This window comes from Felis catus, chromosome A1 (genome assembly GCF_018350175.1).
Source record: "Felis catus isolate Fca126 chromosome A1, F.catus_Fca126_mat1.0, whole genome shotgun sequence".
Taxonomy (NCBI): domain Eukaryota; kingdom Metazoa; phylum Chordata; class Mammalia; order Carnivora; family Felidae; genus Felis; species Felis catus.
In genome coordinates, this window is record NC_058368.1 from 79080658 (window position 1) to 79105502 (window position 24845).

The following is a 24845-nucleotide window of genomic DNA, read 5'->3' on the forward strand; positions in this document are numbered from 1 at the left end:
GACACATTTGTCCATTCAACACATAGTAATTCAGTATGTTCCATGATCTGGCTCCCCCAGAGGGCCACAGAGACCAGTGGAGGAGATAAATGGACAAACAGATTATGAGATAGAGTAACAGCAAAAACAGCAGATGGTGTGGAGCGCGAAGCAAGGGGGCTGACCCTTGCTGGAGAGTGGGGAGGGGTCGGGAAGGACCTTAAGTGACATTACGCATGTGGGGGGGCAGACCAATGGGTAAGATGGGTTAACAGCAAAGGTTACGGACTCCTCCCACTGAAAAAAAATGTTATAACAAGGTCACAATATATCACGGCTCAGGGGAGGCCTCATTTGTTTTTGTTTTTTGTTTTTCCTTTTTCCAATTTGTAGCTGGTTGTAAATTGATGCTACATTCACTCATGTATGCAGCTAGTCTGGACATCTTTTATGTCCAAGGTCCCGTACTAAGCATTAAGTTTCCTCTGACACTAGGCAAAATCACCCTGGAAGGATTGGAATACAGTGGATATGTACACACACACAGAGGCAAATATTTTCTTGATGAACAAGCTTTTCGTTCATTTTTTCTCATAGATTAAATATGTAGGTCCCTGGCTTTCAGTGAGAATAGAGCCAAATAACTTGTGTCCTGGGCAAAATGGCAACTTAAAAGCCACCGACATGCCTTAGCAAACCCTCAAAGGGCAAGTATTCTGTCTAAGATCATTCTTATCTCCTAACGGAACCTAAAAATGACATAAGTCCCTAGATCACTGCACAGTAGCTCAGATAAGAGTCAAGTTTGAGAACGCAGGGTTTAACACTTAAGCTACTGTTAGGACACCAGGACTTGCCCTACAGGTGTCCTTTGACCGTGAAATATTACTCCCTGACCGCATCTTGATGGAGTCACAGGTGTTTTCTCCATAAATCTTAAGACTAAACAATTGTTAAGAAAATTCTTTTTTTATTTTATTTTATTTTTTTTTTCAACGTTTTTATTTATTTTTGGGACAGAGAGAGACAGAGCATGAACAGGGGAGGGGCAGAGAGAGAGGGAGACACAGAATCCAAAGCAGGCTCCAGGCTCCGAGCCATCAGCCCAGAGCCTGACGCGGGGCTCGAACTCACGGACCGCGAGATCGTGACCTGGCTGAAGTTGGACGCTTAACCGACTGTGCCACCCAGGCGCCCCGAAAATTCTTTTTTTAAACAAAATTCTTAACAGAAATTCACCTTTCATAATCCTTACATCCATATTTGCAAACGAACTATTAGCAAGCATTTGTGTGAACACGTGCGCGCGCACACACACACACACACACAGCCATAAAATCAAATGAGACTTTAATACTCCAACTGTGGATTTCTAATTTTAGTTTATGAAGACCAAAGCTTTCCAGGTCTCACCCCCAAAGAATCGAATTCAGTAGTTACGGGGTGGGGCGGGCAAATGCGTTGTCTTCATTCTCAGTAAAGCACCCCAGGTCGTCTGGTGCTGCCGAAGCCCGGCCCACACTCCACGGAAGCCGGCCGGTCACTCATGGTTAATTTCTGGTTGTGTAGCAAGTAAGAAGACGATGACCATAGGAGCTGGCCCTTACTCAGTGTCTGTTAGGTGCTGGGCATTATTCTAAGCATCTTCAATCTTTACAGCTACCCAGTGGAGTGGCACCATCACTGTGACCCTTTTGTGGTTGAGAACATTGAGTCGGGGAGCGGTGGTAATATAACCTGTCCCTTGTCACACATCCATGCTCTGGACCCAGGCAGTGGGGCCTTGGAGGCCAGCCTTTCTATGCCTCCAAATAAGCCATGCTACTTCTATTTATAACAGTTTAATACAAAAACAAAATGAAACAACAACAAAAAAAACCCAACATTCTATCTGCATCAAAAGCAAACCTTGAGGGAATGTATCAGTTATCTGTTGTTGTTTAACAGCTCATCCAAAACATAGGGATTTAGATACAATGCAGTCATGTAATGCTAGTGCTTGGATTGTGGGTGTTCACTGGGCTCCTCTGGGTGGTTCTCAGTCAAGGTCCCTTGTGAAGCTGCAGGCCATGGCTGGTGGCTGGAATCACCCGAAAGCCGGTCACTTGCACTTCTGGTGCCTCTGCCGTGTTAAGGACTAGGACTCCTTGGGCATCTCTGTCTGGAGATGGTCTCTCCACGTGGTGTGTGCAGCATGATGGCTTCAGGGTACCTGGATGTCATATGTAGAGAATCAGTGTGACAAAGACTCATAGGCTCCAGGAAGAGAGCGCCAGGCAGCCCCGGTGGTCGTGCATCTCGTGTTCACCAGCTTCCACCTGTCTGTCAGGCAGTCCCAAGGGTGCATCCGGGTTGAAGAAGGAGAAACAGACTCCGAGTCTTAATAGGACTAGAAACACTATTGTGGCCAATTTGGGGGAAATTCAGTTCCATTCCACCCACTGGACAAAACAATTCACACCCTTCCCGCATCTGAAATACACTCACTCCTCCTCCAAACTCCCCAAAGCCTCATCCCCTCACCCCTACCAGGGCCAGACCCAAAGTCCCCACCTCATCCATCTCTGCCAGACCCTGGTGTCCCGGGCTCAGGGACAGCTGCTTAGCCAGGCAGCTCTTCCAGGATGCCCCCTTCTATCTGAAGACAGGTTCTCTATTCCTTATGGGGAGTACCTGGAGGGATGGGTGTGGATGCCCTTGACCGGAGCGGGGAGTTTGGGAGGCACGAGGCACTTCTGTACGACACCTGGGCATGTGATGTGCCTATAGAATTTAGTCCTATGCCTGGAAATGATTTTTTGTGACTCTTAGGTCCATGTTCTGCAGTCTTGGCTCACCTTTGATTTATAATTCCTGATCCACAAGAGGCATCTTATTTGGGGCTCTCAGCCTGCTTTCTGCTCATAAAATTTTGAGGCACCGGAACTTTCCATTTTGTAACGCCTCTGCTCCTTTCAGTGCACGCTGATACAATTCCCTTAAAAGCTTTGTGAGTTTCTTGTGAGTCGGTTTCTAATCCACTCCACTAGTGAAAAGCCACAGCCACTAACTTTTTTGAGACAATCTCTTCTCTACTCTGGGCTCTCTCCAGGAGTTCTGTGGGGCAAAGCTCTCAATGTTCTTACAAGTCCTGTGGTCTTGCTGCTTTGGAAGGGTGTGTGAGGCCCTAATTTAAATCTTTCTGAGGTCTTAACAAAGGGTCGCAAAGCCATGATCTTGGCCCCATGTTTGTTTTTCCTGGAAACGGCCCAGATTTCATCTCTGCTTGGAAGTTACTTCTTCACTTGGGAATTATTTGCCATCTGGACAGCCTGGCAGTGAAGAGCCATGTTATTTTCAAGCCCAGAAAGCCCTGGCTCCTTTATAGTTACTAGTTCTTTCTTTAGCTTATGTCTTTACTCTCACATTTTACTAGAGGAAGCTAGAATAATCCAGAAGGCAGCTTTCGCACTCTGCCTGCAGCCCTCCTTCGCTAGATCACCCACCTCCCAGAGCATGGTTTCTATTTTCCACACCACCACCGGTGACAGTGCTGCTGACCCTTCCGTGGTGGCATAAAAAGGGCTGTGCTTCCTCCAGGTTCCAGAATTTCTCCCTCCCCTTGAAGCCTCACCAAGAGCACTCTTAAGGATCACCACGCTTCTGCTAACATGCTCTTCAAGGATCCTCCAATTTTCCAAAGCCACTGGCACACTTTTCAAGTAATTTCATAGTAGCACCCTCCAGGTACCGATATCTACATTAGCTTTCTATTGCCATATAACAAACCTCTCCAAAATCCAGTGGCTTAAAATAACAAGCATGATGTTGTTCTCTCTCAGCAGCTGGCTGGGCTCAGCAAAGCCACCTCCTGGTTCTGCCACAGCTGTGGTGAGATGGTGGCTGGTGTGGAATCATCAGAAGACTCAGTTCACTAGATATTTCTGGTGTCTAGGCTGGGGAAACCCAGACAGCTGAGGGCCCCAGCGGATGGGGTCCCCCGGTATTTCTTTCATCTCTGTGGCCTCTCCACACGTGTGCTCCACAGCAGGGCTGCTCCAGGGTAGACAGATGTCATGCATAAAGATCAGGGCCCCCAAGATGTGTCCCAAGGGTGCAAGAGCCAGACAGAAGCTGTACTGCCCATGATCCAGCCTCAGAAGGCAGGTGGCTTCCCCTTTGTCATAGTTTATTCATCATCAGGGGCAGGCAGTCACAGAGGCCCTCCTGGCTTCCAGGTTCTGGAAGAGCATGTGGGGTTGAAAATACCGCTGAAGCCAGTTTTGGCAAATACAATCTGCCACAAATCCTTTAAATTATTCAAATCTTCGGAACAATTCTGTAATACTAATGTTAAAAATGTGTTTGGTTCATTAGCTTTCTAGAAGCTTATGAGCTGCTGTGTTTTAGCACATTGAAAGCCTTTGGAATAATGCTCACGAATTACGGAGTTATGCATGTTTGGTATTTTCTGCTCTTAAAAGTTGGCTGCTTTGGGGAACCCTGTATAATACTGGCTTACAAAGATGTCCAGTGGGTTGGGAAATTAATTTTGTTTTTTTCCTTTCTCATTTGGATCCCCCCCCCAATTTGGTCCATGATTACAGTGTGCCAGAGCACGAGCTGTCCACTGCACATGCAATATCTCTCCTTTTTATTCCTCTGAGATAATTACTGACCTCATCATTTTGTGTGTGACTCTACTGGAGCTTAGAGAGACTTGCCTATGACCTCCTTCAAGTTCACAGCTGGCACCTTGCCATCCCCCCCACACACACACACACACGTACACACACATGCACGCGCACACACACACACACACACACACACACACACAGTTCTCTGACCGCTTATTGTGACCTGTTGTTCCTGGTCCTGGCATGTAGCACATTCCAACGTGTGAGCATATTTACTTGTCTGTTTTTACTGTTTGTATTGTCTGCACCTCCCACCAGGGAAGAAGAAGGTAGGGAACATTTTGTCCGTGTTCACAAATGTGTCCCAGTCAGTGCTGCTGGAATGCAGGACAAAATGAATGACCGCAGGAAGGAGAGAACACACCGGGACCTAAATCCACTGTCCATACGTGCATGTGACAGAAAACCTGGCTGCCTCAAACAGCTCAGGAACTCAGCAGAATTAGCTGTGCTTCTATGAAGGATTCCTTCAGGGGAATAAAAGACCACATTAATCAAATAGTTCAAGATTTTTGAGAACTTTTGCTATTTCAGCAACACTCTCTGCAGTTTTTTAAAATTAACATCTCGGTTTCCAGAGCCATTATAGTGAACAAGAACACGATTACAATGTATAGTAAAAATATGTTTTAAAAAGTTTTGGGGGGAAGTTTTTCGTTTCTTTTAGGCCTATTTACTTTTTCTGAGAGAGAGGGAGCGGGCACGCGCACACACATGCACGCATAAGCGGGGGAGGGGCAGAGAGGAGGGACAGAATCCCAAACAGGCTCCACGCCGTTAGTACAGAGGCAGATGTGAGCCTGGAACTCACAAACTGTGAGAACTCACAAATCTGAGCCAAGATCCAGACGGGTGCTGAACCGACTGAACCACCCAGGCACCCCTGGAATTTTTAAAAATTAGCCTTTAATAAATGTTGGGGTCATATTTAAATAGTTTTTCTTCTTTGTTCATTGTTTTTCTAAATATCTCCTGTTTCAACAAGAAGTTTCCGCCTCAGGGGGCGGGGCGCCTGGGTGGCTTGGTCGGTTGGGCTTATGACTTGGGCTCAGGTCATGATCTCGCAGTTCCTGGGTTTGAGCCCCGTGTAGGGCTCTGTGCTGACAGCTTAGAGCCGGGAACCTGCTTTGGATCCTGTGTCTCCCTCTCTCTCTGCCCCTCTCCTGCTCATGCTGTCTCCCCTCGCCCCTCAAAAATAAATGTTAAAAACATTTGAAATAATTTAAAAAAATAAGAAGTTTCCATCTTAGACGTTGTTTTTGTTTTTGTGTTTTTACCTTCTGTTTTGTTTTTTTTTTTTTTTTTCTTTTTTAAGGTGATCTCTAAGCCCAGCGTGGGGCCCAAACCCTGACCCCTGAGATCAAGCGGCCCAGGCTCTTCTTGATCCAGCCTGGCACCCCCTCCCACTTAGAAGTTCCTGGTGACATGTTGTATCTTGATTCCCGTTAAACACGTGCTTGTGTTAAGGATTCAAATATACTGGTTAATTGTAAAACTTACCCTTGGCATCTTTTTTAGAAAGTCCTTTCTAAGAAGGTAATCTCCCCAGGACATGTTGGTGTTTTGTCACCCGTATACCATTCACAAGGAGCCGAGGCCTTTCCTATAGGAAGCATCCATATGCCACTAACTAGCCAAGGTCCCTGCCGGCCCTGGGGAGGGTCGGTTCAGTCCACACTTACTTCACAGCTGTATCAGGCCCGAGGAGTGCAGGCAGAGTATGTTCCGGAAAGCAGATCTGAAAGGCCCTCCCCAGGGCTTCGCCCTTCCCCTGTGCAGGTGGCTGACCATCCCGGGCCACCTCGCTGCCCACCTGACGCCTTCCTCAACCGGTACACTTGGCCTCCAGCTGCGGGGTCTGGATGCGTCTCCTCGCTGGGAGTCCGGGGCTCTGGAGGGCGGAGGGAGGCAGGCGGGGTGCTCGCGGTGGGACCCCGGGGTAAGGAGGGGGCCTGGCTGACACCTGCGTCCCTCCCCTGTGCCCCCTCCAGCTCTGACCCGGCCCAGGCCGCACAGCGACGACTACAGCACCATGAAGAAGATTCCTCCCCGCAAGCCCAAGCGCAGCCCCAACACCAAGCTCAGCGGCTCCTCTGAGGAGATCGCGGGCGCGCGGCGCAGAGGCGGCCAGAGGTGCGCGCTCGGGGTCCCCGCGCCCCCCGCGCCCCCCGCGCGAGCCCCGCCGGAGCCCGACCCCGAGCCCGAGCCCGTGTACATCGAGATGCTGGGCCGCGCCGGCAGCCCTGAGCAGGCCGAGGCCGTGTACGAGGAGATGAAGTACTTCGCGCCCCCCGAGGCGTCCGCGTCGCCCCCAGCTCTGCCCAGTGACAGTCGGAACCCCGTCCCCGGGGAGGAGGGCGACGGGGGCTGCCCGGCCGCCGGGTCCTGCAGAGACGCGTGCGACATCCCGGCCCCTTTCCCCAACCTGCTCCCTCACCGCCCCCCGCTCCTGGTGTTCCCCCCGACCCCTGTCACCTGCTCCCCGGCGTCCGACGAGTCGCCCTTGACGCCGCTGGAGGTGAAGAAGCTGCCGGTGCTGGAGACCAACCTCAAGTACCCCGTGCAGGCCGAAGGCTCCAGCCCGCTGTCCCCGCAGCACGCCAGGAACCCCAAGAGCGACGGGGATGGGCCCGCGTCCCCCGGCCCGCCGGCGCCCGGCGGCTCGCCCCCCACGCCGCCGCCTCCCCCCGCGCCCCCGACCCCCCGGCCGCCCACGCACTTCGCCTTCCCCCCGGAGCCCGTGGGCGCCGCGGCCCGAGCGACAGCCGGCCCCGACACGCCCAGGGCGCACCAGCCGCCCCACTCTGCGCCCGCGGGGGGCGCGTGCAGCTCTCTCCCCAAGGCCCCCTACTCCCCCGGGAGGGCCGCCAGGCCCGAGCACCGCAAGGCCAGCGCCAGCTCGTCCTCCCCGGTGCCCTACAGCCCCCCGAACTGCAGAGCCCTCAGCAGCCCCCTGGACGAGTTGACCAGCCTCTTCAACTCTGGAAGGAGCTTGCTACGCAAGTCGGCGGCCGGGAGGAGAATCAGGGACCCCGAAGGTAGGCGGAGAGGAGAATCGGGGACCCCGGAGGTAGGCGGGGAGGAGAATCGGGGACCCCGAAGGCAGGCAAAAGAGAAACCCGCGCCGGGGTGCATAGCACACGGGTGTGCATCTCCGCCTCGGGGTCCGCGTGCCTGCACACGCGCACATCCTTGTCTGTTGCTTAAACACGGCTTTGGGGGACCGAGTGGCCATTCCGAGCAGATGCCCACTTAAAAACATCTTGTGCAGCCAGTGTGGGCCTCGTGATATGAAAATACATAGTGCCAAAACTGGGCTCAGCAAAGTCTAGTGACTTCAAGGTGTTAAAGCAAGACGGAGCTTGAGCTGGTGCTCTTTTCGCTAATAATATGCTTCGTGATAACCCGGAAGTGGTATTTTTGTAGCATCACATTGCCGATTCCCGCTGCATTCACAGCTCACCACGAGTGCCCGAGTGTCCTGGGCGGAGGTGACGCCACGTGACCACCTGTCCATTCACAACCTTAGACCGCATACTGCTCACCTTTGTATTGCTTCGGATGAATCATTTTTCTTTGGTTCGAGTACCACCCCAGGGACATCTTAACGCAGTTCTGTTAACACCTGTATCTTCTCATTGAGTAACTCAGCCTAGGGGGGGGGGGGGGGTTGCACTGACCATCCACTCTGGCGGGCACAACACCTGACCTGAGCCCAAGTCGAAAGTTGGATGTTTAAAGGACTGAGCCACCCAGGCCCCCCCGAGGAACAGATTCTCATAATAATCGCAACTAATGTATTCATCTTCCAAAAAACATTCTAAGGCTTTTATACAAAACCAAAATATTTCCCAATGTGTTGTATCTTAAGGAAGAAATACGTTCATATCTTCTGTCTAAGGAAGTTGTAACAGGTCCCTTTTGTCATAACGCCATCGATACCCACCCCTCCAGGTAAATGGCAAACCATTAACATCCTAGCTTTACAGACTGAGATGGGAAACTTCAAGGTGAAGAGGTTAAATGCCTTCTTCGGGTCAAGTGGTAGGAGTGGGAATAAAATGTTGGCATTTTATGGACACGCGAACCCGCTGTGTCTCCAAAAGAAAATATATAAACATGTTAGCTTTCATCATTTGATTAGGAAAATTCCTTTTCTGTTCAGGAAAATTACAAAAACTCTAAAATATTTAGAAAGCAATCTGAGTAAGTGACAAGTAGATCAAGGTAGGAATACTTAGCAAATGACTCAATAACTTACTCCCTCTTCATTTTTCAAAAAAAAAAATATGCGAATTGTTCTGCTAACAATTTAAGGATAGGCCCATTAAAAAATGAAATTATCCTTGTAGGTAGAGGAATGTTTGAATTTCACGAGTCATATATTGTATTCGAAGGAACAAAATGGAATCGAAGAGCAAAGCATTAAAGGAACAAATTAATATTTGCTTTTAGAACTAAAAGTTAATTAAAACCACATACAGCTCATTTCACTGGAGTTAGGAATTGGGTGAATTCTTCTTGACTTGATTGACGAAAGTGAAGTGAATGGATTCCTAGACACAATTGGTCTTCCGGAAATCTCTGAGCTGAGGACTCAGCATAGTGAGAGGTATAGTGAGGCCTCCGGCGTGGTGTGTGAATTTGCTAATTACATTTCCCTGCGGTGGCATGAACCAGTATTTGAGAACACGTATCAGAACCTCAAGTATGGGGCACCTGGGTGGCTCAGTCGGTTAAGCGTCCAACTTCAGCTCAAGTCATGATCTCATGGCTTGTGGGTTTGAGCCCCACGTCAGCCTCTGTGCTGACAGCTCGGAGCCTGGAGCCTGCTTTGGATTCTGTGGCCTCCCTCTCTCTGTCTCTCTCTCAAAAATAAAAGCATTAAAAAATATTCAAAAACCCTCAAGTACAACACTGTTAGTGCAAGCCTAAAATTACAAAATATCTATTTTTCTACTGTGCGCTTTTACAAAACACTCTTAATTTGAAAAAAAAAATAGCTTGAGCCATTTACGACTTTCTCATAAACACATGAATTGGCAGCTTCTGTGCAAACACCATAGTTTTCATAACCGAAAACTTAACAATATGAGACCAGGTCATCCCCTCACACCAGATTCCAGGAGTTCCACCTACAACGGTTGAGAACTGGGTAATTCTTGATGGTCTGTGATGTGGGAAATAGCTTGGCACGTTTGCATGGCATGTCCTCATGGGATCTTACAGGTTATTCTTGCAGAATAAAAGAGACAAAAGATAAGATGCGGAAGAGAAAAGTTTTTCGTGCTGGCACTAATCACTAGAGCTGCTACGTGATGATTAAGGTTTACACAATTTGATCCTGAAGTCAGTAATCCATTTTCTTCTGAATGAATTGAATGGCTGTTATTAATGATTTACTATAGTCTTGGGACTTCTTCCCTTTAAGGTTTTAAATCTTTTCCTTTACCCTCTTTATATTTAAAGATATCCGTATTTTCACCTGAAATGGCTTTCTTACCAAATAATCCAGTGGGTGGCTAATTCACCCTCCAGGCACCTGAATTAATTACCCTCATCTCTTGCGGTTGTGGTCTGGGGAAATTGTTCCGCCGATTTTGCAGAAGCGTTGGAAATATTCCCCTCGCTTCTTTGGAAAGTGACCTTGAGGAGATTACATTAGTAATCATTAGTACCACGCTCTGGGCATCTCCAGTTAAAATATCAAGTACAATGAGTCTTGTGTAGTAACGAAGTCCTACCGTGTATAATTCTGCTCCGTCACTGCTCCGCAGACTTAGATGTAGGATTTCACAAACATGATCTTCCTCAAAACAGTTCACGTTCTGTTGACTAGTGGGCATGCGATCTGAGATGTGCAAAGTCACTCAGATGCTAAAAGAGCAGGATGCACATCCAGACGGAAGGGTGGGGGTGGCAGTGAGCCCATAGCCCGAGAGGAATGATATTAGCAGTGAGTGGTTGTAGTGCTTGCCCTGTAGTTACCGTTTTAATAACCCAGTTAATTTTCCGGAGATGAAGAGATGTCTGCTGCTATTATCCCCATTGCACAGATGGGAAACTTAAGGCACAGAGAGGAACCCCCTTGCCCTGCGCCCATCCATCTGGGAGAGAGACATCGACATGCCTTGAGCACACAGCGATTCTGCACCCCCCCCCCATCACCCACCAGGGCAATTCTCTTACCTACCTCTTGTCTTTAAGACAAGGTTTCGAAAGTTCACATTTGCTTACCTGAGGCGCAGCAGGTGGGAGCCATATGGTTGGGGTAGAGAAAGTGGTTACATAAATTTAAAAATGCCAAACGTGCACTTTACGGCTATTGGGGTGTATATACAATTTTGGAATACCATATGTGGGCCACTTGGCCCTTGATGTTGAGAATGACTGGATGTTTAATTATCTGTGCCTTTCTAGACTCAATTACCCCATTTGGTCCAAAATGTTTTTCATTTGATGTCATAATATGACTAATATTATTATGCCAATTATTTCTAGTTGCTCAGTTTCAAAAATTATGAGACCTAATTCAAATGAAGGGAGAGAGTCATCGGCTGGTGTAGGCCACTAGGGTGCTCCATTGCGCCAAATGGTGTCCAGCGTCTAGTTGGGTTTATTTTAGAACATGAAATAAAGTCAGCATGCTGTTCTCTCCACCCATTGAAAAGACCAGGATGATAGGAGTTGGGCAAAAATGTAGCATATCTGGAGAAGAAAGGAGAAGAGCCAGGCTGAATAAGGAAGGGTCCGATCTGCAGAATGTTCTTACAAAAATTGTTTTATTACTTTTGATATAGTGCAGCCATAGTTTATAAGATATAAATAGGTAGTCAAAAATGATGTAAAGAACAACAAAAACTGTACGTCTCGTTGCATATAGTCGGTGTTTATTAAATACCTATTTGGTGAAAAGCCTCCCTGAAAAAAAGCAGCCCTCGAGGCAGTTTTACTTAAAGAGAATCACCTAAGCCAAATGGAAATTCTTGTTCATCTCAAATACTTTATTTTCCTGCAGGAACATTCTGAGTAAAGAGTATTTTGAGTTTTCCGATCAGAGTGTTAGATGAATTTTCACCGTTTAATATATTATCCCATTGGGCCATTTGTTTGAAAAGGAGTTCTTTTTAAAGTTGGCCGTATGGAAGGCATCAAGCATATGCAAAAGCAGAGGGAACAGATTAATGGACTCTCTCCACGGCCAGTCTCGCTTCGTCTCTAATCCCGCCCGGGGTCCCTGCACCGTTACTGGATGATTTTGAAGTACATTCCAATGTCAAATCAATTTGTCAATAAATATTTATAAATATTTTATTATTGAAGTCCTTTAGAAAAACTAAAAGATTTATTCTAGAAAGTGCTTTAGAAAAAAATGAAAGATGTATTTTTAAATCACTTTAATTAGTACGGACCACTTCGTCCACTTCAGCCTTCACAGACATGATCCACTGCTCCTAAGAGTAAGAGAAACCTGCTTCCGGAAAGCATGGCATCAGTTTTCATGACAGAGACAGAATAATTCTCTGGGGTTAGATTTCCACCGAAAATACACTACTGGCCTGTGAGATCTTCCCCAGGAGCTTCGAGGGAAACCCCTGAGGAGGGCAGCTGGCTCAGGGAGCCCCTTCTACTACCACACACACACACACACACACACACACAGGTGTGGATCTCTAAATATTATACCCAGACTAAGGGTGAAAGACCAACGTTCCAAAAGACAAGCTACAGGTGCTTCTGAAATCAATATTTTATGAGGTTTCGATGCTTCTAGGCCACATTAGGGACAGCTACTCAGTCATCATTTAGTAACAAGAAGAATGCTTTGAAATCACAGAAATGTCGTGCACTTCCTGGCAGAGATCTGTGACTTGCTCGAGGATGGTGTCTGTGAGCTGCCATTTGGGGACACTTTCTTCATTTCATCTCTGACGCGTTCTGGTGAGATCACAGCACAAGAAATGGGTGCGCCTTATGCATGTCTCTGCCTCCCGTGACGGGATGCAGGGCTTGGCCTCCCCTAGGCTTCCTGCCTCTACGCAGACACTTCTAGCACAGTCCAGTGCAGGGCCATTCGCCTTCCTCCCTCCCTGCACGCTTTCTCTCCGTGGTGACTTCCTGGGGGCAGGGGAGTGGCCTGAGGCATCCTGACAGCCATGAAGGGCGTGGACAGACAGGCACATAGTTCACTGATGCGTTGCTGTCTGCCTTCCTGCATCATGTAAGAGCCTCCTTCCCGTGAAACAAGGCATTCCTCCGCGTTCTGGAACCATCTGGAGTTAACACTAAATGTCCCTGATTTTCCAAATGAGTGAGTCCTTTGGAAAGATGAGCTTAGCATCCCCGAGAAGCGAGTGGATATTAGGCGAGGAAGAGCCATCTAGGTTTCTCCCAGTGCCGGGGAGCCGAGCTTTGACATAAGAGGAAGATCCCTCTCTGGGAGAAAAGGATGTTTTTCACCAAGTTCTTGGCCCTTCTGCAGGAACAGGCGGCCTCTGTGTTTGGGACATGTTTGCAGTGTTTCTAATTTCCCAGATAATACTTGGTTCACCTCCACTTAAAAATGAGCTTTCAGTGTTAATAAATTGGTCAGCCGCCAACCCTCCTGTGTGACGAGCACAGAGCTGTTTGTCCTCTGTATCAGTTGGACACTTTTTAAAAAGCCTAATGTGTGTTGTGAATGGCTGTGACATTCTTCCCACCATTTAGAGCACCTTCTCTTTATAAATACCCGAGAATTCACACAGGGAAATTGTGCAACCGGGGGCCCGTAAGGGACTTGCATTAACTTGTAGAGCTAATTCCCTAACCCATTTACTTAATGCAAGTACAGGGCTTGCTACGGGCAGTCAAGAAATGGAGAAATCCGGCCCCTGCCCTCTCACCAACTGTCGGAGGCAGCAGGCCCATCCAATTCAGTGAGTCAAAGTCTAGGAGAAGAGAGAGGCTTTAGCCTGAAGGTCATAAACCATGGGTGGGTCCATAACTGAGCTCCCAGTGGCCCGTGAGCCCCAGGGTTGTGCTCGCACCTTGTTGGTGGAGAGAGTTCCTGGACCTCCTGAGATTCTCATGACACGTCGCACGGTGTGCTTGGTGAGTGGCTGCCGGAGAGGCTGCGAGAGCCTCACCCCAGGGCTGCCCTGCGAACAAGGAGAGTGGTACCCAACCGGGAGAGGATGGGGCCATCCAGGTGCACAAGTGGGGGAGTAGGCATGACAGCCAGGGGACCTGCTGTGTGCGGAGACACGTGAGCCTGGGGTACATGGTCCCATCAGAGCGTAGTCGTGAAGGGCAAAGAATGTACAGAGATGGAACAGCAAGCACTAGTCGCCTTGCGTGGGATGAAGGCAGGATGAGCTTTCCACCTGGAAGTTCCGTGACAAGGTCCTGAACGGTCTCCATCATCTCTCTTGGTCATGTGGCAGTTCAGCAGGAACGCTTAGCATCTTCCCCACAAGAGTGCAAAGAGCCAGGGGAGGGAAACGAACCAGATGGATAATAGCAGTTCTAGGTATGGGCATGTGACCTCGTGTAACTGGAAATACTCAGAAATGCTGTGGAACATCTGTTAGTGGTATTCTGCTAATAATATTAATAGCCAATGTTTGTGGACGGTTCTTTCCTGTTGCCCCGAGCACGCACAGTCTCTTCTGTCCCCAGATCCTCAGCCCTGTGTGAGGCCAGTGAAGCAGGTGTCAGCATTCCCCTCTGCTAATGAGCAATCCGAGACCTGGAGGGATTAAGTGATTCTCCCATAATCACAGGAACTAACGGGCCCCAGAGTCAGGAATCAAACAAGGCTCCTTTCTCCAAAACCAGGGAGAGATTTCTATTTCTGTTCTGTGAGGCCATTGTCAGCCTCGAAAACCAATTGAGATTTTGAAAAGATGCGGAGTCCCCGTCCGAGAGGATAATTACTTTTGAAAGTTACACAGGAACTCATGACCAGGAAAAGAGACGGGAATACTTTTCCTTTCCGGTGATTTTTTTTTCAGCTGCCCCCATGATTGGGATAGGAGAAAGGCACCCAGAAAAGCCTCCATCACTCGCCTCTTGGTGCCGTTCTAGACAAAAGAAATGAAAACAAGCAGCAGCAATTCAGTAGTTTCTGAACTATGGCAACCTAGAAACAGGGGAAGGTAATGGCCAGAAGTTAGAAATAGGTCTGGACAAAAATCTAGCGTCAGGCCTCCATTCAGGGCCCCTCAGTAAGGATTTGTTGGGGAAATATTAAGCTCACAGGTCTCACAGCCATGGTATGCTCACTAGACCGTGGTGTTTCGTTATCCTTTGAAACCCGGTAGCAAAACCAAGAAGAGAGGTGTGGCAATTAAATATGTAGATCAACCCAATCAAGAAGTTACCTTCGAGTAGTGGGAATCATGGGAAATTACCTGAACATGTTGGCTGTGGGTCTGTAGCCACCAGTCTTCCCAGAGACATGTAACTTGCATGAATAGCTCGTCACTTCTGCAATGAGCCAAAGGCAGCTGAGCAGCCATCACCACTGGGATGTTCTGTGATGCACTGTCAGCGGGAGAAGAATCTATTGTACCTGGAATTCTGAAGAAAAAAAAAAAAAAAAAAGTCGTCTTTTCAGAAGTGGATTATCTTTCATAACCAGTAAATATTTTTCATGCTATCAACCCGTTAAAGCAAGCAGCTATTGTGAATTGTGGGTCTCTCTACTGGATTGTGAATTAAACTCCCACTGGGGGCTCCAAAGAGAAGCCCAGGGCTTTATCTTCGGAGGCTCTCAGCAGCTCTCCTTAAGCAAGTTAATAAAGACCTTCCTGACAATCTGCATCTCATTATTGCCACATAATACAACATCCTGGGGTTTTCTTCCTTCTGTGAAGAAATGCTTAAAAGCGACACGGTGCATGGAATGTTTTCCTAAAGACGGGCTGGATCGGTGCCATGGTCTCTCTCTCCTTAAGAGTGTTGGCAGAGGAAAACCTATTTCTTAATTGCCTACCAGCGTTCAGGTCCTTTATGCCGACTTGAATCATTTTTATGATTAATCCTCAGATTAGCCTAGAAAATCTCACACTACCTGAAAGCCGGCTCTATCCAATATCACTTTATCCAGCGCTCGGTTCCATGGGTCCACAACGGTCACCTGGCATCCGCTGTGTGCGAAGCTTCACGGGGTGCTTTCTGCTCTGGCTGTACTTCCATCTTTTTTCTGGTTTCTCCTTGAAATCTGTAACGTTCATACCCGTCCTCTGTACATTTGCAATCACTGGCCTATTGCAGTCACACGTGGTAATTGTAATAAGACAGTAAACAACAATCTCGTTTCTTTTGGTCCGCACTCAGGTGACTAGGTCCTCAAGGATGCAGGGCCCAGACAATGGCAGGCATGAGCTGCATCTGACATTACACAGCTTTACAGTAAAACCCGCCCTGTACCATGATGCCTGAGAATTGGTGCATTCCCCGGAATTGCTGAGAAACCTACAAAACAGCTTCCTCACACCCAAAAGTCTAGCTCATCACCAAACCTAATTTTGCCAAGGAAAGTTTCCTTTTAAAGAATCAGAGAACTGACGTGTACACAGTGGGTACGTGAGGGAATTTCCCAGGCAAATGTGCCTGTTTTGGATTTTGGTCTTACTATTCTTTGATGTGGAAAGATGGACAATCCAGGAAGAAGTAAGTCTGAGAGAGAAGATGGAGACAAAGCCTCGGGGGAAAACTAGGATCCCCCAAAAGGCATCTCCATGTTACCAGAAAGTGAAGCTGAGCTCCCAGCTTTTAAATTACCTTCTGACGTCACGCCAGGTCCGTTCACTGGAGCTATGTTTACTTGATCCTGTTCTCAGGTGAGATCACTGGTTGGATGGAGGCAGGCTGGTTTTCGCAGCAGAATGGAGGGGACGCAGCAATGTGCAAACAACTGCTGTGATATGGGGGAGCCCCCTCCCACGTCCTTTCTTAGGTACTCAGCCAGCGCCCAGCTCCAAGACACTGTGCGGCAAAAGAGTATTTTTTAATGTATTTTATTTTCATGAGAATTGCATTGACTCTGTTTCGTCTCTTGGTATTTTGGTACCTTTACATATGTCCGGTGATGGAGTCCTTCTCAGATTTTTTAATGGATAAATTGCTTTCAAAATAACGAATGCAATCCTTAAGGAAAAAAATAGTCTACGATGCTCCATTTCCCAGACATTGGCTCGCCTTTCGGCGTTACCACGCTGTTCGAGCGCCTTCGGGCCACCCCTCGTGTCCACATAAACCTTAGCCCAACTAGAGGCTGATTGAATCACTTATGTGTCATACAAGACAGTAAAAGTCTAATTGTTAACATTAATTTTACTGGTGCAGTTGCGATGCGCAGGGGTCTCCGTTCGTTTACCGATCCTTGAAATCGTGCCTAATTTACAGAGACTAAAGAGCAGCACAACACAAGAGGCGCTGGGCTTATGTATGGTGATGAGGGATCATAAAAATGTCTTTTTAATCTGATGGTCATTAGAAAACCCAGCGATGTGGTCCAGCTGCTAGTCAGAGAGCATTTTCATTGCTGTGAGGATTGAATCCATCCTGGGAACCCTTCGTAATGATTTTAGGAGAAATGTCCTTTTTTTTTTTTTTTAATTCAGGTAACAAAATAATTCTATGACATGGCCCCAAAACATGCAGTTCTTCTCAGGCACTAAAAAAAAAAAAAAAAAAAAATTAGACACTAACACCGGGCAAGATGATTAAACTGGCAATGATATTTTGAATTGCCATTTGCCCCAAGTTTTGTTCATTTATTTAAAAAATGCATTGAGGATCTGTTTTGTGTCAGGCATTGTACTAAGTTGTATGGATTTTTCAGGTCAAATGTGGGGACTGTTCAGAAGCAGCAGACAGCAGGGAAACATGAAAAATCCAATGGATCCAGGCGGTGGGAAACGGCTTGTGTGAAAACACCATTTGGGTGTCACAGAATGCCACTTCCCCTCCATGCGTGTGCAATGCAGCATTTTTATTCAGTTCATTCCATTCTTCATCTTTCAGTGCTTACCATGACCCATTAAGTTGATTTCCCAACCTGTAAATATGTCTTTTGGAGCACTGGTCTAGAAGGTGGGGTTTATATGGAGGGACAGGAGTGGGGGGGGGGGAGGTGTTAGACCAAACATGAGGAGAGGGAGCTCCAGGACAGGTGGACCCCGGCCCTCATGCTAGGGGCCAGTCTGTGCTCTGTCGTGCACTATGGTCATAGGGTTTTATACAAGGGCATGGTGACATGGTCAAGTTAGGTTTGGGGGTACCTACACGAGGCCGCGTGGGTAGAATAGGTGTCTCTCTCTCTCTGATTTCTCTATATTCATGTAAATGTAAACATATAACTTTAGCAAGGATTCATGAGAAATGCTTAGTTGTGGGGCATGCGGAAAGGGGATCGCACCTGCCAACCAGCCATTTGGTGGTTTCCTCCTGCTCTCCTGGAAGAAAGGAGAACCCATTTGAGACACAGGGGCAGCCTTGCCCTACAGGGTCCCAGTGTCCTCCCTCTGAGTAACTGACATCTATACTGTGACATGTCACTGCAGCGGCTCAAGGGAAATCCAAGCACAGGCGCACATGATTTTAGAGGCCTAAGGAATTAGCAATGCCAACCAGCCGATGTGGGCAGGTGGGGCCGTTCCTCAAGAGACGAGCACGGTGCCACCTTGCTGTTGTTAAAATATTGAAATATCTCTGTACCAGTTGGAAGTGACTGTCATTCAAGGCCTGTGGGGTCCCCAAGCCCAGCACCCGCCCCATCCCGCCTTGGGTGTCCTGGCCCCAGGCCTGTCCAGTTTCTTCTCGGTTAGATGTTGACACAGCGGGCTTGAGGTAAATGGCTTGTGCTTATTCGGTTGGTGTTGGCCCGTGCCCTTTAGGTTTAACTTGTTGAGGTGGGCAAATTTTGTGATTACTCCTGAACAAGGAGTTTGAAAAGACTCAGCATACATCACTGCGATTTTTTTTTTTTAACTCTTGCTGATTTTACTGGTTCTCTCTCACCTGCCGCAGTCACACAGTTGAAATTAATGTCCGCAAGTAGAGAGCTCTCCTGTCCGGAATGACAGGCATGTGGATCAGTAAACCTCTAGTCATGCTTAAGTCTATGTGATGGAGATCAGGGCTGGCTGGAGGGCTCGGAACATCAGGGTAAGACTGGAATGTGAGCCAATGTCCCTGAAATGGAGGAACATAGATTATATTATTCTTAAGGACCAAAGCTGTTATCCTTTTTTTTATGTATATGAACTTCTTTTTAATGCTTATTTATTTATTTTGAGAGAGAGATAGAGAGCAAGTGGGGAACGGGCAGAGAAAGGGAGAGACAGAGAATCCCAAGAAGACTCCGTGCTGTCAGCACAGAGCCGGACGCAGGGCTCCATCCCACAAACCGTGAGATCATGACCTGAGCCCAGATCAAGAGTTGGACGCTTAACCTACTGAGCCACCCAAGTGCCCCCAAAGTAGTTATTCTTAAAGCAGATTATCTATTAAAGATCCAAGAAGGGCTCTATTACTAGCTACATATAAAAGCGACCAAATACCGGGAGACAAAATAGACTGCATACAGTTCTCACAAAAATTAAATAAATGCCCTCTGAGGTTCTATCAGATCCAGGGATGGGCATTGACGTAAGAAAGGATGCATGTGCTGGTAGAAGGGCATGGGACTCCTCTGTGTACCATCACGCGATGCCCCACGGGTGTCACAAATACTACATGTTCCTGATAAAAGAGCAGAATATTATCCTCCTCGCCTTGGAAAGTGAGGGGGACCCATTTCCCTAAACCAAAGCGCCCCCCCTGCCAGGGCCCACAGAGCTGCATTCCATGACTCCTGGATTTACATTACCACCTGGCACTTGGGAAATGTAAAAATAACAGCAATATAAATAACCGCATGACCTATGAAATTACACATGAGGAATGGGTCTCCGGGCCAGGCCAGCGTGTTGTTTAGATGTTGCATATTCAGCTAATTATAGGAGAGGCGAGCTACCCAAGCACACGGAAAGGGAAGGGATTGGCGTGATTTGTTTCCCATTATGGCAGGGACAGAATGGATAGATGGGCACAAAAGGATCCAGCTAGTTAAATTTAAAGGAAAATTGGCACGACATAATTTTCTGTGCATTTCTGGGTTCTAAAAGCCCTATTTATACCCACAAGCATTTTTTAGCTTTACTATTCTTCCCCGGCTCAGCACATATGTTGTTGAAGATATCACTCTATTTCCTGACTCAGTTGGTGTTTTCTAGTGCAACCCCCTCCTTGCACTTAGCAGGGGAGAGGGTGGCTGGAGTTCGGAGCGGGGGACGAGGAAGCATTGCCGTTCCAACCTACTTAGCCTGGAGGGTCAGTGTCTGTGGCACTTGCTGGCACAGAAGAATGCTTAAAACATAAGTTCAAGGGGGGATTTTGATCTACTCAAGAATGGCGATTTCATAAGGGTTGTTAAAGACTAGGAAAGTGCACTGGGGGCTGGAGTTAGCCTTTTAAGATCAGTAGCGTCGGGAAATTATGTTTTCTCAACCCACGCAGCCTTTGCAACTGCTACAGTGCTCTATTTTTTGTTTTCTGTTTTCCTAAGCAATCAAGTTCCTATGGAAATACAACTGGATTGTGGGACGCAGGTGCGTCCCATGGGTAATCGCATGGGAATCCGGTTTTCCGTCTCCAGTGCCCTGATACTGTTAGACCCTGCAGCCCTCCCTTGACACCTTTCTGCAAATATGAGCAAAGGGGCGATAAAGTCAGATTCACATGGCTTAGGGTCCGTTACACCTGTGCTGTACAAAAGCTATAGAGACTGAGTGTGCACCCCTCAGTGTGAGCAGACGCACCCCCTGTAGGGAAGACCCCAGTCTGCATACATCTTATGTCTCGTTACACTAGCCTGCACATGAGGTCTGTCTGCTTATTTGAGGTTAGGATCAGACACTGTCTGTGGGAATCCTTACACTTGACATTTGTCTTTCTCTGAGGCAATAAGCCATATGTTTGGGTTGTGCTATCGTGTATTTTTTTTTTTAGAGTTTAATTCACTTCCTAGAAACTTGTTATAGCAGAACGCAGGGCAATTTGGGAGTGCTAAACCCTTATTTGTATTTCTTCCTCTAAGATTTTAGAAAAGTCAGAGGCGTAAAAGACATTGTTCCTTGTAATACAAACTAGATGCCGACTTGGGCTAAGTGATCCCATCCAAATTTAATTACACACCATCTATGTGTATCTGTAAGCACAGTCCAGCCGTAACTCCTAAATTTTAGGAACAAGAACTCGAGAAGTAGCAGGACTATGCCAGCCACGTCTCTCGCTGTTTGTACCTTTCCTTAATGCCAAAGAGGAAAAAGCAAGCACATTCCCTTTGCGCATAGCCTTTCTAGAAGAGGAATTTTCCTATAGAGTTGCGGAATGAATCCCAGCCAGCATGAGTAATGAGTTGAAAATGTATTTTCACATTTTTTCTGCCTTGCATAGCACTCTCGGTATTAAATCAGTCAAACGGCTATAGTTTGTTTTTCTCTCCTGCGTTACTGAAACCTGGATCCTGTCTCCTATGTTTCCAAAATACACGCTAAAATTATCTCCAGTTCAGGTAACTAAGAACGAAATGACGTGCTTAGCATTCATCTTAAAGAAACACACCGTGGCTCATTCCTTACTTGTTCTGTACGACCTTTCAGTGGCATGGGTGCCCTCAGCCCCCCTTTGTCCCTCCGCCCTGTCTCCCAGCCCACACCTGCCTGCTTGTGTCCACCGTCACTGGGCCTCACCTTCTGCTGCCCATCGGGGGGGGGGGGGGGATGGCATCACTCTCCTGCAAGAGACCCTCCCTGCTGAGGGATGCTGGAGTCTCTCCCACACACGGTCTTCTCAGTCCTAATAAATGCTCTGCTTCAAATCATTGCCACTCTGTTTAGGCCTTGGGCATGTGGCTGTCCCTTGAAGGTCGATGTGCACAGCCCCACACTTGTCCTGTGTCCACTCACCTCGGCTGGTGCTGACTTACTGAGGTCCCTCAGCTCCAAGGGACCTGTAACTCGGACCTCCCTGCCCAGCCGGTCCTTCTGACCCTGCCCAAGCCTAAATGCTCTGTGCTCTTCTCTCTGAACTTCCCTCCAGCCTCATCCAGCTGGACACATTTTTGCTAGATTAATAACATTTAAAAATTACAGTCTTGGGACACCTGGATGGCTCAGTCCATTGACGGTCCGACTCTCAATTTTGGCTCCAGTCATGATCCCAGGGTCATGGGATCAAGCCTGGTTTTGGGCTCTGTGCTGAGCGTGGAGACAGCTTAAGATTCTCTCTTCCTCCCTCTGCCCCTCCCCCCCCCCAAATACAGTCTTTATGTTATGCCCTTCCTTACCTAAGAACGTGCTAGACCCCACTCTGGTGAGGGTGCGTAAGTTGCAAACTTATGCCCAGTTCTCTCTGCCCTTCCCCTCTCCTCTCTCTTCTCTCCTCCCTCCCCTCCTTTCCCCTCGTCTGTGGGCAGAAAGGCTTTCCAGACAGTCGTTTTTTTCCAGACATTGAAGATTATACCATGGTGGGGGACAGGTGTGGAGGTGTCTTTAAGAAAAAGAATAAAAATGATGGGGCGCCTGGTGGCTCGGTTGAGTGTCTGACTTCAGCTCAGGTCACGATCTCACAGTTGACGAGTTCGAGCCCAGTGTCGGGCTCTGTGCTGACGGCTTGGAGCCTGAAGCCTGCTCCGGATTCTGTGTCTCCCTCTCTCTCTGCCCCTCCCCCAATCACACTCTGTCTCTCTCTCTCTCTCTCTCTCTCTCTCTCAAAAATAAATAAGCACTAAAAATTTTTTTTAAAAAGAAAAAGAATAAACATGACAACAATTTAGGGAGTGAGTTGAAGGTTTATTTAAAATGAGGAAATAAAGCAAAGCTGTCTCATGCAGGCGATAACCACACGCATTGACCGACTGACCCTTGGGTTTCCGACTTGGCCTTTGCAAGTGAGTGTGAGTCTGGGACCCTCACGACTGAGACTCCTGGTCAACCCCCCTCTGCCCCTGTCCAGGTACCAAGATTCCAGAGCCAACATCTGTCACGCTCCTTGCAGTTCTCTGACATTAAAGTTCCTAAAACCATGTAAACTAAGGTCTTAAAAAACCTGACCATGCATAAACCTTGCTGATTGGTAGCACAGTAGTAGAAACCTGAATGCTTACTGTGAGTCAGGAACAGATTTCAAAGATCCCAAAGCCCTTTCCTCCACCCAAGTTAACAAGCAGGTGGAAAACAACCAGCTCTGGCCCTTTGAATATGGAGAAAACGTCCCCCTCACACAACGTGAAATTTTCTTCACCTCGTAATTTTAAATAAGTAGAGATTAGAACTCAAACGTGTAAAAACAGTGGAAGTCTTTTCACGATTCCAGTAATCTCTTATGAACGAGGAGAAACTGTTCCTGACTTTTCTCCCTCATCGTTCACATGAATTCTTCAGCCAGTAACTTCGTCAGTTCTTCCAATTACACAACACGTAGTTTCCTTTTAGAAAACAAAGTCTCTATAGCAATTTTGTCATAGCAATTCGTTTATTCTTTATTCTATTTTTTCTTTCCTTTTTTTAAAAAAAATTTTAACGTTTATTTATTTTGAGAGACAGAGTGCGAGCAGGGGAGGGGCAGAGAGAGAGGGAGGGAGACACAGAATCCGAAGCAGGCTCCAGGCTCTGAGCCATCAGCACAGAGCCCAACGCGGGGCTCAAACCCACGAACCGTGAGATTACGACCTGAGCCAAAGTCAGACGCTTACCCGTCTGAGCCACCCGGGCGCCCCATCTATTTTTTCTTTCTTTCAGCAAATATTTTATCGAGCACCTACTCTGTGCCCGTACTTGCACTCCACAAGGGGCAGGCAGAAAACAAATGATGGGAGTGGAATGTGCCTGCCGTGAGAAGGACCACCCAGGGCACTAAAACCGGGAGTAAGGAAAGAAACTGACCTGAGGCGGAGAGAGGTGCTATCTTCTAGAAGGTGGTCCAGAAAGCCTGTCTGCTCAGGGCAGATTTGAGCAGAGCCTAAGCTACACACAGAGCTCCGTCCATGCTCTCTCCGGACAGGGGGATGCGTTAGCGGAGGGGCCCCAGGCTTAAGTGGCAAGGGCGTAGTTGGAAATGAGGTCCAGGACGAGCCGGGAATCAGGTGGTGGTTGGTCTCAGCCACAGGAAGCCTTTGGATCTCAATCTAAATGAAATAAGAAATGAGTGGAGAGACTCGACTGGGCAAATGGCACCGTCTGACCTAGGCTTCTCAGCCTCAGCCCCACGGACATCCTGGGCAGGACCATTCCTCACCGCGGGGGTGGGCTGGCTGGCTGTGCATTGCTGGGGGCGTTGCAGCATCGCTGACCTCTACCCACTAGATACCAGCAGCCACCCCCTCCTCCAGTGTGAGGACTAGAAACGTCTCCAGACACTGCCACGTGTCTCCTGGTGGGCAATATCACCTTCTCTTGAAACCCAGTGTTCAAAGGATCACACCCACCCAGTGTGATATTTTCGTTACATAAAAATGAACACAGCAAAACTGAATTTCTGTTTTCTGAGATTTGCTAGAACTCTCCCCCTTGATTAAGATTCAACTCAACTGTGTCCACGTTGCATGCTTGTGTTTAACAATCGTATCCCAGTGGAAAGGCCAAGGCTTTATCTTTGAGTCAGATCCCAGGGTGATTCATTTCTCCCATACCTGTAACAACAGCACCAGGCAGGGGTCACAGAGCAGTCCTGTTTACAGGCTGGGAGAAAACAGCACAGGTATTCAAATTAACTCGTGTGGTGAAGCAGCCAACCAGAGGTGCCACTGAATTGCATAAACCACTGATTACACAACACGCGCAGATACAAAAGTGATTCAGACATACCTCGAATCGTTATACAGGATTTTACAGCACACACTCCTGTATTTGTTTGCTTAGATTTCCTGAGAGTCTCAGATATTTTCTTTTGCTGTGACTGTGACCGCTTTTTCTTCACCCTCAAAACCCCAGCGGCCACCGCTTGGAGGCATGAACAGGCTTCGCGGCTTGGTTTGCTCTGGATGATTCCTCTTAGAATTCTCCCTAAAGGATGCACTCGTATTTGCACAATTATAAGTAAGGCTTCTCCAGGCTTCAGGCCGGTGTCCTCTTGATTTTTCGCTGCTGGAGTTCCTTC

The 24845-nt window shown here is 47.8% G+C and overlaps 1 protein-coding gene and 1 long non-coding RNA gene across 4 annotated transcripts in view; one reads left to right on the forward strand and one right to left on the reverse strand.

Moving 5' to 3' along the window:
• The window catches only part of MYO16 (myosin XVI), a 615221-nt gene that overhangs the window by 542313 nt on the left and 48063 nt on the right, over positions 1-24845 (forward strand). For all 3 annotated transcript variants that reach the window (XM_023253136.2, XM_045055816.1, XM_045055813.1), the window contains exon 32: positions 6647-7693. In XM_023253136.2, coding sequence (XP_023108904.2) covers positions 6647-7693 — 1047 coding nt within the window. The remainder of the gene's footprint in view (positions 1-6646; positions 7694-24845) is intronic.
• On the reverse strand, positions 18434-24373 carry LOC109499157. Its single transcript, XR_002741896.2, has 3 exons — positions 24278-24373; positions 23633-23874; positions 18434-18839 (listed from the first exon to the last, which is right to left on the reverse strand). It is a non-coding gene; the product is annotated as an uncharacterized LOC109499157 (long non-coding RNA).